Source organism: Nicotiana tabacum, chromosome 22, assembly GCF_000715075.1.
Source record: "Nicotiana tabacum cultivar K326 chromosome 22, ASM71507v2, whole genome shotgun sequence".
Lineage (NCBI taxonomy): Eukaryota > Viridiplantae > Streptophyta > Magnoliopsida > Solanales > Solanaceae > Nicotiana > Nicotiana tabacum.
In genome coordinates this window covers 223,004,935-223,020,404 of record NC_134101.1, presented here as the reverse complement: position 1 = coordinate 223,020,404, position 15,470 = coordinate 223,004,935, and the positions used below count along the sequence as shown (strand labels likewise).

Below are 15,470 nucleotides of genomic sequence, written 5' to 3'. Positions count from 1 at the left end.
TCCATGAACCTCTAAAATCAATGACACAAGCGCGCAACATGTCCTCCAATATCTGAATAGTGCGCTCGGACTACCCGTTCGTATGAGGGTGAAAAGCTGTGCTCAACTCAACCTGAGTACCCAACTCTCGCTGCACGGCCCTCCAAAACTGCAAAGTGAACTGAGTACCTCTTTCTGAAATAATGGAAACTGGGACACTATGCAAGCGAACAATCTCTCGGATATAAATCTCTGCTAACCACTCGGAAGAATAGGTAGTACACACAGGAATGAAGTGCGCGAACTTGGTCAGCCAATACACAATCACCCAAATAGCATCGAACTTCTTCAAAGTCCGTGGGAGTCCAACTACAAAGTTCTTGATGATCCGCTCCCACTTCCACTCTGGAATATTTATTTGCTGAAGCAAGCCACCCGGTCTCTGATGCTCATATTTCACTTGCTGACAATTTAGACACCGAGCTTCAAATCCCATAATATCCTTCTTCAGTCTTCTCCACCAATAATGCTGTCTCAAATCCTGATACATCTTCGCGGCACCGGATGGATGGAATACATCGAGCTATGGGCCTCCTCTAGAATCAACTCCCGAAGCCCATCCACATTGGGCATGCATATCCGACCCTACATCCTCAATACTCCGTCATCACCAATACTCCTCAATACCGGCGCTCTCTGATGCGATCAAACAAGGAAGACCGAGAAACCACACAAGCTAAGACCCGACTGGGCTCCGAAATATCCAACCTCACAAACCAATTGGCCAAGGCTTGAACATCAACTGCAAGAGGTCTCTCCCCAACAAGATTAAATGCAAGACTACTCATACTCACCACCTTCCTACTCAAAGCATCGGCCACTACATTGGCCTTCCCCGGATGGTACAAGATAGTAATATCATAATCCTTTAGCAGCTCCAACCATCTCCGCTGCCTCAAATTGAGATCTTTCTGCTTGAACAAGGGTTGGAGGCTACGATGATCAGTAAACACCTCACAAGACACACCATAGAGATAATGCCTCCAAATCTTCAATGCGTGGACAATGGCAGCCAACTACAAATCATGAACGGAGTAGTTCTTCTCATGGGGCTTCAACTGACGAGAAGCATAAACAATCACTCTACCCTCCTGCATCAACACACACCCAATACCAATTCTCAAAGCATCACAATACACTGTATATGAACCTGAAGCTGATGGCAAAACTAACACTGGAGCTATGGTCAAGGCAGTCTTGAGCTTCTGAAAGCTCACCTCATACTCATCCGACCACATGAAAGGAGTACCCTTTTGAGTCAATTTGGTCAACGGTGATTCTATAGATGAAAATCTCTGAACAAACCGACGGTAATAGCCCGCCAAACCAAGAAATCTACGAATCTATGTGGCTAAGGATGATCTAGGCCAACTCTGAACCGCCTATATCTTCTTTGGATCAATTTGAATACCATCACTGGACACCACGTATCCCAAGAAAGCCACTGAACTGAGCCAAAACTCACACTTGGAGAACTTTGCATAAAGCTTCTCCTCCCTCAACCGCTGCAACACAACTCTCAAGTGCTCCGCGTGCTCCTCCTAACTACACGAGTACACCAAAATATCATCAATGAATACAATGACAAATGAGTCGAGATAAGGCCGAAACACGATGTTCATCAAATGCATGAACGCTGCTAGGGCATTGGTCACCCCAAAAGACATCACAAGGAACTCATAATTACCATATCAGGTCCTAAAAACTGTCTTAAGAATGTCCGAGTCCCTGATCTTCAACTGGTGATACCCTAAATGGAGATCAATCTTGGAGAACACCCTCGCTCCCTGAAGCTGGTCAAATAAATCATCAATACGAGGTAAAGGATACTTGTTCTTGATTGTGACCTTGTTCAACTACCTGTAATCAATGCACATCCTCATAGTACCATCATTCTTCTTCACAAATAGGACAGGCGCATCCCATAGTGACACACTAGGCCGAATAAACCCCTTATCGAGGAGTTCCTGAAGCTACTCCTTTAACTCCTTCAACTCCGTCGGTGCCATACAATACAGTGGAATAGAAATGGGCTGAGTGCCCGGTACCAAATCAATACCAAAATCAATATCCCTGTCCGGTGGCATGCTTGGCAGGTCTACAGGAAACATATCCGGAAAGTGCCTCACTACCAGAACTGAATCAATAGTAGGAGTCTCTGCACTAACATCCCTCGCGAAGGCCAGATAAGAAAGAAAACCCTTCCCAACCATCCACTGGGCCTTTAAAAATGAAATCACTCTGCTAGGTACATAATCCGTCGAACCTTGCCACTCAATCCGTGCAACCCCGACATAGCCAATGTCACTGTCTTAGCATGACAGTCTAGAATAGCACGACACGGAGATAGCCAATCCATGCCCAATATCACATCAAAATCAACCATACTAAGCAACAAGAGGTCCATTCGAGTATCCAAACCCCCTAGCAGTCACCACACACTACCGATATACACGATCCACAATAATAGTATCGCCTACCGGAGTAGATATACGAACAGATGAAACTAGAGACTCACGGGGCGTATCCAAATAGTGAGCAAAATATGATGACACATATGGAACAGTGGAACCAGGATCAAATAATATAGAGGCATCTCTGTGGCAGACTGAGACAATACTTATAATCACAACATCTGAAGCAATAGCAGCTGGTCTGGCTGGGAGGGCATAAAAACGGGTCTGACAACCACCTGATCGACCTCCCCCTCTAGGGCGACCCCTAGCTGACTGACCTCCACCCCGAGCTGGATGAACGGGTGGGGAAGTAACTGGTGCCGAATTCGAAGGCTGACTCCTCTACTGAGATGAACCTCCCATAAGACGGGGACAAAACTTCTTAATATGACCCAAATCTCCACACTCGAAGCAACCTATCCTGGCAAATGACGGTGGGGACTGAAGGGAGCCTCGCGCACCGGGATGACCACTAGAAGAACCAGGCATAGATAACCCCTAAACTGATGGTGCCTGAGTCAAACTCTGAGCTGGAAGGGCACTGAGAGACGAGTGAACCTATTGTGAACTATGAGAACCGTGGCCAGATGATCCACCACGGTGGCCCGAACGGGCTGGTTGAGCATATCTGAATGGACGGCCTCTGCCGTGCTGAAACTGACCTAGTGAAGGGACACTACCAAAACTACCAGATCCTCGAGTCCTCTTGGCCTCCCTCTCAACTCGCTTCTGGTGGCGAACCGACTCTATCTCTCGAGCAATGTCAACCACCTCCTCAAAAGAAGCACCAGACACCCTATCTCTGGTCACAAGAATCCGTAACTGATAAGAGAGGCCATCCACAAATCTTCTGATTCTCTCCCTATCTGTAGGAACCAACCAAACAACATGATGGGCCAACTCAGAGAACCTCATCTCGTACTGCATCACATTCATATCATCCTGACACAACTGCTCGAACTGCTTGCGCAGTTCCTCCCTACGGGACTGCGGCACATACTTCTCTAGGAAGAGAGCAGAGAAATGCAGCCAAGTAAGGGGTGCTACACCAACAGGCCTACGCCTCTCATATACCTCCCACCAAATAAAGACAGCCCTAGAAAACTGAAAAGTAGTAAATGAGACCCCACTAGTTTTCAGAATACCCGTTGTACGTAACATCCTCTAACACTTGTCTAAAAAGCCCTGAGCATCCTCGCCCTCTGCACCACTGAAAGTCAGAGGCTGAAGTCTACCAAACCTCTCCAATCAACGATGTTCGTCATCAGACATAACTGGAACCATATAATCCTGAGCAGGTGAAACCGGCTGGGTTGGTGGTACCTCCGGTGTCTGTAGTCCCTGAACAACCTGCTCGGGTGTACGGGCGGCGGGAGTCTGAGTGCCTCCCTTGGTTTAAGAAGTGGCTGTTGTGGTAGGAATGGCAACCGCCTGAGCAATACTGGTGCACACGGTCAGAATTTGAGCCAAGGTCTCCTGGAGACCCGTAATAACAATACGCACTGACGGTGCCTGAGCTGGTACTGCTGGAGCATCCCCCGTTGGAGCTTGATCATAAACTAGGGCAGCTGGTGGATCTGCAGGTGCTGCCCTACTTGCTGTACGGGCTACACCCCTACCCCTACCACAGCCTCGAGTGCGACCTCGGCCTCTAGTGGCCCTAACTGGTGGTACTGGTGGTCGTCCGTCCTGACCGGTAGCACGTGTCCTCACCATCTGTGACAAAATAGAATAACAGAAGTTTAGTTCCAGAATCAACAAATTCGCACGACAAGAATTCAAGAATGTGAAGTTTTTCCTAAAGGTTCTGCAGCCTCCCGAGGATAAGTACAGACGTCTCCGTACCAATTTGTGAGACTCTACTAAACCTGCTCATGACTCATGAGACCTAAAAACCAAGCCGGTCATGATGGCGTCTATCGTGAATCTAGGCCAGCCAACTTTTTACAAATTCTCCATATTTCATATAAAAATTAAAAAACAAAATCATATTTTTAACAAAAATGTGATAAAAGGTAAAAGTTGAAATCAAAACAAGCGGAAAGAAATACAAGCCCGACCTCGGGTGTCACTAAGTCATGAGAAAAATACTACAACTGTTTGAAATAAACAAGACTAACATAGTCTGAGAATATCCAACAAATGTACTAAGAGGAAGATAAGGACGGAGAAGGGGGAACTGTGATCACCAGGCAGCTACCTCGCAATCTCCAAGGAAAATCTCCAACTGATATGATCAGCAACCGCTATCGTGACCCGCGATACCTGGATCTGCACACAAGGTGCAGGGGGTAACATAAGTACACCAACTCAGTGAGTAACAAGTCCAAACTATGGACTGACAGGTAGTGATGAACCAAATCTCAACAGGTAATATCATTAACTGTACAGAAAAGTAGACATGCTTGCAGTTCAAGTAAAAACTCAACAATAAATAAATGCAGTCTGAACAATACGGAGTATAAAACTCAGGAACTCACTATGTACCAATGCACAACTAGCATGATCAATATTCCATGTACCTCTACTCACAAATGCTCAACCACTCGGTACTGTATATGGCCATCCGACCTAAGGAATATCCATCCCGAATATATATGTTGCTAACCGCAGTCATCCAGTACCGAGGAAGGCCATTCCAGCACTATGGAGAAGATCCATCTCCACGTATAAATAATTCGGACAAGATCCATGTCCAGGGAAGATCCATCCCTCAATATCATCAACTGCGCTCACTGGAGGTGTGTTACAGACTCTGGAGAGGCTCTTACAGCCCCAACGCTATCATAATCTTCAAAATAACCGTTACGGCGTGTAGCCCGATCCCATATACTGTCACTCACAACCAGGATCTCGGCCTCACTCAGTCATCACTCCCCAGTCTCACGCTCACGGGCTCACAATGTCATGAAACTAGCCCGAACAATGATATGATGTGCCAAATATTATAACTGAGACTGAGACATGATATAAAAATGCATAAACATGAATGAGTACATATATCAATGAAGCAAATGATATGACAACAAGAAACGACCTCTCAGGTCTCAACAATATCGATGTGAAGCCTTAACAGGATATCTAGCATGATTTCACAGCACATTTCCTTATTCACATGATAGTAACACGGATATCAACAAGAAAGAGTTACTAAGCGGTGCCATGGAATGGTCCAGGCAGCAATTCTCATGGTGCACGCCCACAAGCCCATCACTTAGCATTTGCGTCACCTCAATAGTAATCATAGAACACATAGTTCGGGGTTTCGAACCCTCAGAACCAAGTTTGGAAGCGTTACTTACCTCAAGCAAAGCCAAACTCTAGCCCGCGACGTCCTTGCCTCTTGATTCGGCCTCTAAATTCCCCGAATCTAACCAAAATCAGAACCATAACATCAATATATGCTAAGGGAACGAAGCTCACGCGAAAATAATCAAATTACATCAAAAATCCCGAAATTGGTATAACTCGGCCCCGGACCCACGTCTCGAAATCCGGAAAAAATACATCAGTAGAATCCTTATCCTCCCACGAGTCCATACATACCAAAAACATCAAAATCAGACCTCAAATGTCCCCTCAAATACCCTATTTACACTCTCCAATTTCAAGCCCTAATTCCCTAATTTTAGGCTTTAAATCCAACTAATTTCATGTCTAATTAGTTAGAAATCATCATAGAATCGAGTATTGAATTCAAAAATATTACCTCCATGTGTTTGCCTTCGAATCCCTCTTCAATACCTCTCAAAAAGCTTCAAATCTGGCCAACAATGGTGAGAAATGACCTAAAAATCGCGAAGATGGCTAGTTAAACATTCTGCCTAGGTAAAATTTCCTTCATCGCCATCGCGGGAACTGCTTCGCGATCGCGAAGCACAATAGTAGACTGCCCCTCAACTTACCTTACGCGATCGCGTAAACCTCCACGCGCTCGCGAACCTCAACCACCCAAACCTACGTGATCGCGACCTACCTCACGCGGTCGCATAGAGCAACCACCTCCACTAAACACCAACTCACCTCCTTCTACGCGGACGCGACCCTGGACACGCGTTTGCGAAGCACAACCTCTCATATATACGCGATCGCGAACTCCTCTCTGTGATTGCATAGAACAACTCCAACTTTGCCCTAAATAAGCCTACTCGATCGCGAACTCCTCCACGCGATCGCGACGAGCAAAACGTCTGCAATAGAATACCAGCAAAACTGCTAACTCCTCAAGTCCGAGAATGTCCTGTTGGGCATCCAAAAAACACCCGAGGCCCTCAGGACCTCAACCAAACATGCCAACATATCCCATAACATCATTCAAACTTGTTCTAACCTACGAAATTCTCAAAGAAACATCAAAACATCAAATCACCCTCGGATTCAAGCCTAAGGATTTCAAAACTTCCAAATTCCGAATTCAATCAAAAAGTCTATTAAACCTCGTCCGAATGACCTAAAATTTTGCACACACATCCCAAATAACACAACGGACCTACTCCAATTTCCAGAGTTCCATTACGACCCCGATATCAAAATTTCCACTACCAACCGGAAAATGCAAAAATTCGAATTTCGCCAATTCAAGCCTAAATCTAACACGGACCTCCAAATTACATCTCGAATATGCTCCTAAGTCCCAAATCACCTCACGAAGCTATCTGAATCATAAAAACCAAATTCTGAGATTATTTACTGACATGTCAACTTCCGGTTGACGTTTCCAACTAAATGACCAACTTAAGAGACTAAGTGTCTCATTCCTCTACAAAACCACTCTGAACCCGAACCAACCAACCCAATACCACATAATACAGCTGAACAAGACATAAAAAAGTAGAAATGGGAAAAACGAAGCAGTAAATCATGAAACGACCGGCCAGGTCGTTTATATAATCACTCTTAGATATCAGAGGTACATGAGAGATAGTATAGTAGCCATATTCTATAACGGCATAAGAAGTCAGTATGAAGCTCTCACCGGATTGTGTATGCACCAAAGGTGAAAGTATTATAATAGAGCTTCAAGTCGTTGATATGAATTATACCAATGAAGAAGGGAGGTCATGAAAGAGATAGAATATGTGATGCGAGATTTTAAGGTAAGTAAGGTAAAAATGAACAACGTACGAGATACTCAAATGTAGAAGATTGGGAATAGTCCATACTTCGAATAGAAGGCTAGAGGCACTGGGATTTAGTATCGATAGCGGCATCGATAGTGGCATACCTTCAAGCCTATGGTTTCTAGGTATCGAGAGGTTTAGTTAAAATAGTAAAGAAGAGTTTGAGACGATGTGATGTCTCGCTTGAGGTTCCAAAAAAGCATAAAGAAATCAGTCGCAAGCTAAAGTATGGTGGAGCGACAAGGTTTTAGGAAGACAGGAGTAAAGATAAGAAAAGACATGTGAGAAGGTGACTAAAATTGATAATTCCTCGGGATTAAGCCCAGGAAAACAAGAGAGCTGTGGTTTCTCTAAGTTATACAAAGCTCAGTATAGCCTGAATGAACCCAAAGTAGTCTAAGACTAGTAGCATTTGGAAGAAATGGAATGCTGCCCTGGCAGTAAAATGGGGGTATAATTGTGACGGGTAAAGGATGACGTTTGGCCCTTCGATTGATTAATGATTTGAAGAGGATTTCATGAATTGTACGGGATTAAAATACCCATGTAAGGTAAATCACATTGGGATACTTAAATACGGTTATAAAATTATGGTATCCCCCCTAGGTGGGTCGGTCTAATGACTTCAGATATTCCCAATGAGATGTAAGCCCTAGTGGCAAGATATTATGTAAGAAGTTTCAGTTATCAGTGATGGAATGTTGATCGATATTGAGGTGAATCAACAATGGTTTGATAAAAGTTACAACATATAAAATGAGGTTAGGTCGTCACTCTTAAGATGGACAATAATGAGGAAACATTAAATGACTTAGACTTATGCATATAAGATAAGCAATAAGGGTAAGCTGGAAATTGGTAGCAAACCTCAGCAATGATAAATCAAAGTAAGAGTAACGGTATAGTATGACCTATCTTGATGCAGTAAAGTCATACAGATGGATAAACAGATCTATGAAATAAGGTACAACAATATTTTGTAAGTTCAACAAAGTATCGGGCGAAGAACTTTAGTATACCTATAGATGCCTAGAGGGGCATCTTGTCAAGCTCTGTATATGTTCACAAATTAAGGCCTAGAGATTGGATTAAATCCGGAAGAAAAAGGAGAGAAGAGTCGTATAGGCGCACTTACAAGGTCATAATCGTACAAGCTGCATGAAAGAAGGTAGCAATAGTTACGAGATGTTACGTCCCGCATTTTTGTACATTAAAATTTCGTCGTAAGTTAATCGATGTAAGTTCGGGAAGAGATTATTTTGAGATTATAAGCATTATGCTATTTCAAAAAAGTAATGAGTAAATTCGTGAAGGTGAGAGGGTAAGCAAATCAAAGAAAATGAATTTCGTCGAAGTTTGATATTTTGGAATAAAATACGGCCTGAGCTAAAATACCCGGTATTTATGGACTAGTACCATACAAGGTACCACATGACCATGATAGTAAGGTGTATAAAGTGTATTAAAAGTGAGTAGTATTTTAAGTAGGTGAAGATAATTCTTAATTATATGGGTAATTGATTGATTATTGGTTAATGGGGATTAATTAGTTAAATAAGATAATAAAAAAAAAAAAAGTCTTTAAGATAAGCCTAAGGGCAAGAACGTGGAAGCCCCACTTTAAATTAAGATGACTCTTTAACTCTTGCCTAAATGTCACACTTTGGAGCATCTAAAGTGGCTTAGTCATCCTACGTAGGGCCCACTTAAAGATAAAGGTCACATTCTTTAGTTCAACATGAAACGTTACCTCTCTTAAGCTTAAAGTGTATTGCTCAAATGATATTTAAAAAATTTTCAGCAAATATCCCTTACATAGTAACATTCTTTCTAACAGTCCAAGCCTCCTTACATAGTAATATTAAATCATTTTCTAAAAATCTCCTTGCATAGAAACGTTATTGCTAAGTTTCTAAGGAAAAGTTTCGGCCAAGGTTTCCTTTGCATAACAACGTGATTGCTTCGATTCATACGGCTTGTTCCGTATTTTGTCGCAATTAACGTGTGTTAAGAGGATTGTCAAGAGAATCGACTCACGTATGTTAAGGTTATCCCTTCTTTCTTTTGGCATGATCTATACGGGACAAGTGAAACGAGCAAATGCACCACTTCCATAAATTACTCTATTCGTAGAAATGCTAGAGATGTGTATATTCCTATTCTCCCATGTATCATATTATTCTATCACCTGTTCATGGGTCTCAGAAATATGTAAGTTGGTAAAGTTTATTTTATGATATTAATCAGAGGCATAATGGTCTTATGACGTTCCGAAAGATTTTATTAACGTGCTCCTCACGCATTGCATTCATTTACATGTACATTGACCCATGACCAGATGGTGTTATATACGCGTATATATGTATATATATATATATATATATATATATATATATATATATGTATATGGGATATGGGAAAAGGTTACACTACCACCTAATCAGCTAGTATATGTTGATGATATGCCCATAGTGGCCGAGATGATATGATGAGATGCCCTCTGAGGCTTGATGATGTTATGAACGCATATACCCATGCATTGTATGACATTTATATGCATATGCACGACATTATAATATTAAATAATTCACAGAGTTATTCAGATATACATGTTGAGTCTTTTACTCCATGTTTCTCTCATGTCTACTAGTCACTGATTTTTATTCCTTACATACTCGGTACATTACTGACGTCCTTTTTGCCTGCGGGCGATGCGTTTCATGCCCGCAGGTCCTGATAGACAGGTCGAGAGTCCTCCAAGTAGGCTACTAGCTCAGCGGAAGGTGTCGGTGCGCTCCATTTACTCCGGAGTTGCTTCTTTGGTCAGTATAATTAGTAAATGTATTGATTGGTATGACGGGACCCTGTCCCGACCTTTATCATATTATGTATTCTTAGAGGCTTGTAGACAGATGTCATGTATACAGATACTTGTATGACCTTGTACGAGTATTTAAAAAATCATGCCGGCCTTATAGGCCCGTACTTCATATGTATAAGTTTATATTCCCTCATGCTTTACTCCGGTTCATTTACTTATGATAGAATGATATGCAAGATATGTTATATTGGTACTCGATTGAGTAAGGTACCGTGTGCCCATCGCGACCCATCGATGGGTCGTGACAAATTTTCCTTCTTTTTACTATGATCTATCTTTTTTTACTCTACCCATTAATTTGACAATTCAACACAATCATATGGAAGTCAAGTTTCAGATTTGACAGACGAATATAACAATTGTGCAATTCATACGTCAATGATGTTTGGAATTCCATGCAATTAGAAAACATGAACAAGATTAAAGTTATTCTATATGGAAAAGCCGATCAAGTCTCTTGTTCCCACCAATTCTCTCACCTAAATATCAAGAAAATTCACTTATCCCATGCTTGAAATTAAAGAATTAATGAGTGTTAGAGATTATATCCCTTACTGTTTGTGTAAGGCATTAAGGGACCGTTTGGTTTACGAGGTTATTCCGAAATAAATTATAATAGTCTTGAGATGTGTAGTACGCACTTCACTTATTGTCTATCATTTTAGATTAGATTCTTCCACTTGACATCAGACAAACTTTGTGATATGAAGAAGTTTGCTTTCATATTAATCCTTTTCTCTATCTATTCTTTAATTGCTCTAAGATCTCTATTATACAGCTAGCTAGTCGATTCAGACTATTTAGACTACATACCTATTAAAAGGGCAGTTTGATGTATAAAGTATGATGTGTTCGCGTAGGGTCTGAGAAGGACCGTAACCCTAAGGCTATAGTATAGGCAGTCTACCTTGATGTAAGTGTCAATGACTGATTCTACAACTCAAACCCGTGACCTATAGGTCACATGGAGCCCTATTTTTTAAAGTTGAGAAAAAGACAACAAGGACTAATATTAATAAATACATCATTTGACTTTGTCAATGTTGTTTCTTATAGTGCTATGGAGCAAATTACATTGCATAACGTAGTTGCAATGGCGCTGCGGACAATTTAGCAACCGTTACATGGCCAACAAAGTTAAGAAACTAAGTTTTCCTAACTTTATGTGTTGCTATAGAATCTACAAGTATCTTTCCAACTCAATAAATGCTAAATTTAATATTTCTAACTAAGACGGAAGGAGAGTTTTCGACAAAAAATAACTCGAAAATACTTTATTTTAGTGACGCGACTTCAGGAGTGGATTTCGAAAGCAAATACTTTTTTACTTCCTGCAAATTGCTTACTTAAAAACTAGTAGAAATAAAGAAACCTTGAAGGGAAAATGAAACCGTGTTGGAGGAAAGAAAGAGATCTCTTTATTACCAGTATTATAGCGGGCCAAGAGAATAAAAATATTGGTGGAAGATCTTTGTTTTGATTTGCCTTGGGTGCGATGATAAAAAAAGTCTAGTTCATCCTCTTCAATGAAAAACATCGTATGAAATATAAAGGCGGGGTTGATCCAAGGTAAAACATTATGAATACGAGTCATCTCCTAGCTTAATTTTCCTTTTGTTTCGAAGGGTTACCGATAATTAAGAAATTAAAAGCAATTACGTTAAGAACTGACCAAGAAAATTCTTGAGAAGAAGTAGCTTAAACACTCTCCAAGACAACAAAACCATCATATTTTGGGGAGGTTAAAAAGAGCATCCAATGCAAACCGGTTTTTCATTAACTTTTTTCGTCATCCCCCCACCCCCCACCTCACCCGGTCCCCCAAGCACGGGGAATATTAATAATCAAGAATATATTGGTAGTCACTCTTTTGAGGCTTAGTATTTTAAAAAAAAATGAAAATTACGCAGATATTTGCCAATAGAAGGCAATAATTTAAAACAAAAGACGAGATCTCAATAAACATGTCATATAAATATCAAAGTGAAACCAGAGTTACATTTTCAATTGAAGAGAAAAACATAGCAGTTCTACTTCTCCTTATTACTCATATCACTATATATATCAATAAATGTTACCATGCATTAATTAATTGAAATTGAGTTGATATTTTGCCCTCTGATCAGGAGAAAAGAGTCCAAAGTGTTTCTCTGTGATATCTCCTTCCTTATTATTTTCATCAAACATGGCAAATAAATAAGTTTCTATAGCCTTTCCAGGTTTCTTTGGAGTTCCTGCCCCGCTTTTCACATGATTAATCAAATTTTCATAGTAAGTTTGAGCATTTTCAATAGTTGCTGCAGAGTTTCCTTCAGAAGGCCAGCCACTTTCAGATACAATAATCTCCACATTTTGTCCTCCAGCTTTCTCTACAGCAAAATACATAGAATCCAAAAGGGCATCAAAAAGATTTTGATATCCTGCAGGATTTGCTTCTTGTTGTGTGAACAAAGCATAAGAAAGTGGGACATCAGCAGTGTTGAAAATGTGACCAAAATAAGGATAGACATTGGCTAAGAGTGGAAGGTTATGTTGTACTAGAAATTGGATTATGGGATTAATGAAACTATTGAATTCTCCTCGAAAAATACTATCTTTGGGCGGGTTGGTATTCGCTAAGATCCCTGAATATGTTGCAGTTGAGACCTTGATTTGATCTTGCAACCCTGCTGCTGCTAATGCATTATATACATTTTGCATGGCAGGAGCAACAAATGGTGCATATTGACCATTATTTCCGGGAGAGACTTCATTTCCAACAGCTATATATTTAAATTTAACATCTGGGAAATGATTTATTATGTTATCTTGGACCCATCCATTGGCTCTTGAAGGATCAGTTAGGGATTGAAGATCTTGAAGTGGGACGTCGAGAATGATCTCAATGTTACTTCCTCTGAGAGCGTTGAAGACATTTGTATCTGGATTGTAGATTCTCATCTTTCTGATGCCATTAGCATTGTATAGGTTTATAACATCTTGGTCTGATGGTAAATTGTTTGCATGTTTTCCATAGCATACTCCAATAGATTGTGCCCCTGGATTGTAAGAAAAAGAGTATATTACAAAGAAGTTTCAGTCCCCAAATAAGTTGGTGTCGAATAAATGAATATTCTCACTAACCATGATTCTCTATTTAAGTTCTTCTCTAGCCAACATTATAGTGTCGGGTCACCCAGAAGTAACTATAAGTAACTATTCATAATAAGTGACTTAATAAATAAGGTAGATTACCTGACACAACATGTTAAAATATATTAATCCTAATATATATTGTAAAAATTATTTACGCTATTAGTGTACATAAGTTGATCCGCATCATACAAGGTGCATGTACATGTATCATGAGAGTGTGTGTGTGTGTGTGTGAGAGAGAGAGACCTATCATTTGGATACTGCAAATTAACAGCCCAACAAGTACAAGGGCAGCTGCAAGAAAGCCATTTTTAATGCATAAAGTCATAGCTAAAATGGAAATGAGAGAGTAAGAAACACTTGAGCTGAAATTGTGTGTTTAAGGAACCATTAGGCTGCTTCTTATATAGACAAGCAGAAGAAGACCGACAAAGACTTAAAAAGCCAAAGTCACACCCAGTGAAGCACGTCATGGAATTAAAACAGTGTATTTTTTGTCACAAGTGAAGAAAAAAAAATGTAGAAAGTTCAAATCTGATGTTGTGATGGAGAGACATAGAATTTTATGAGAAAAAATGGTCGAATATTCGGAGAAGGGGCGAAGTTGCCCCTATACTATACGGCATGCGAGATTGAGCAACTTCGTCCTCCGTAGACTTTGATTTAATACTATTATTTTTCTAGCTTGTAATTCTGAACTATACTCAAAAGTTGATCGGGGTAAATTTGGACCTTTTAAAAAATTAAATGGTGAGTGACAGATGACAAAATTAAGTAATTTCAGGTGATATGGCGGACATATTAGGAGAGATAAGAATAGGAACAAAGATATTCACGACAGAGTGGGAGTGACCTCTGTGGAGGACAAGATGCGAGAAGTGCGACTGGGATACTTTTAGTATGTAAAGAGGAGGAGCATGGATGCCCTAGTGCGAGAGGTTGGCAATGATAGGTCTAAGGAGAGTAGAGGTAGACCGAAGAAGAATTGGAGAGAGGTAATTAGACATGCCACATTTTCAACTTACCTAGGACACGACCCGAGATAGAAGAGCATGAAAGTCGAGGATTAGAGTAGAATGTTAGTAGGTCGTCGAGTGATTTCTCTCTTTTCTGTGGAAGAACATAGTCTAGTTTAGATCACCTTATCTTCTCCCTTTTCTCCCCATCATCATCATCATCATCATCATCATCATCATCATCATCATCATCATCATCATCATCATCATCATCATCATCATCATCATCATCATTATTATTATTATTATTAGTATTATCATTGTCATCACCATCATCATCTTACTCTTTAATTTTATTACTATTGTTGCTTCTTTTGCTTTGGTTTCTTTACTACTATTATAATATTTTTCCTTTTTCTTTTTTAGTATTTTCATCTTTTTTTAATTCCTGTATTTTACAAACCTCTTTTGAAAAGGCTTTTTTAAATCGACGGTCTATTGGAACCAGCCTCTTTAGCTCACAAAAGGTAAGGGTAAAGTCTAAACAAATACCAAATTAATTACTTACCCCCCAAAAAAAAATTATTCTTGTTGAGCTGAGGTAATACTTGAATTTGAAAGTAGATCAATTAATCTTGGTATTCCTTTGTTCCATTTTATCTGATATACTTTTCTTTAATTAGCTTATCTAATAAAGAATGACATATTTTTTTATTTAAAAATATTTTAACTTTAAACTTTTTATTTTATCTTAATGAGATGTTTTGTAATTACGCAAACGTATATGGCTTACTTTAGATCATAAATTTCAAAAATTTATTTTCTTTTTATACTCGATGCTGAATCTATTACTGCTACATAAATTAAGACCGAGGAATTACAA

The 15,470-nt window shown here is 40.1% G+C and overlaps 1 protein-coding gene across 2 annotated transcripts; it reads right to left on the bottom strand.

Annotated features, from left to right (window-relative positions):
* Window positions 1-12,446: 12,446 nt before the first annotated feature.
* LOC142175679 (glucan endo-1,3-beta-glucosidase, acidic) lies at window positions 12,447-14,031 on the bottom strand. Of its 2 annotated transcripts, none has more exons than XM_075242596.1 (2): window positions 13,878-14,031; window positions 12,447-13,534 (listed from the first exon to the last, which is right to left on the bottom strand). In XM_075242596.1, the coding sequence occupies exons 1-2, from the start codon at window positions 13,957-13,959 to the stop codon at window positions 12,585-12,587; spliced, it is 1,032 nt and encodes a 343-aa protein (XP_075098697.1). In that variant the 5' UTR covers window positions 13,960-14,031; the 3' UTR covers window positions 12,447-12,584. The 2 variants fall into 2 exon arrangements, with proteins under 2 accessions (XP_075098697.1, XP_075098698.1); XM_075242597.1 differs by having other exon boundaries at window positions 13,620-14,010.
* Window positions 14,032-15,470: the final 1,439 nt, after the last annotated feature.

Bases quoted from the DNA above. Each gene is read 5' to 3' on its own strand.
- LOC142175679 (XM_075242596.1), bottom strand. From the start codon at position 13,959: ATGACTTTATGCATTAAAAATGGCTTTCTTGCAGCTGCCCTTGTACTT. The intron at 13,535-13,877 runs GTCTCTCTCTCT...CTTACAATCCAG, and splicing joins TTGCAGTATCCAAATGATAG to GGGCACAATCTATTGGAGTA.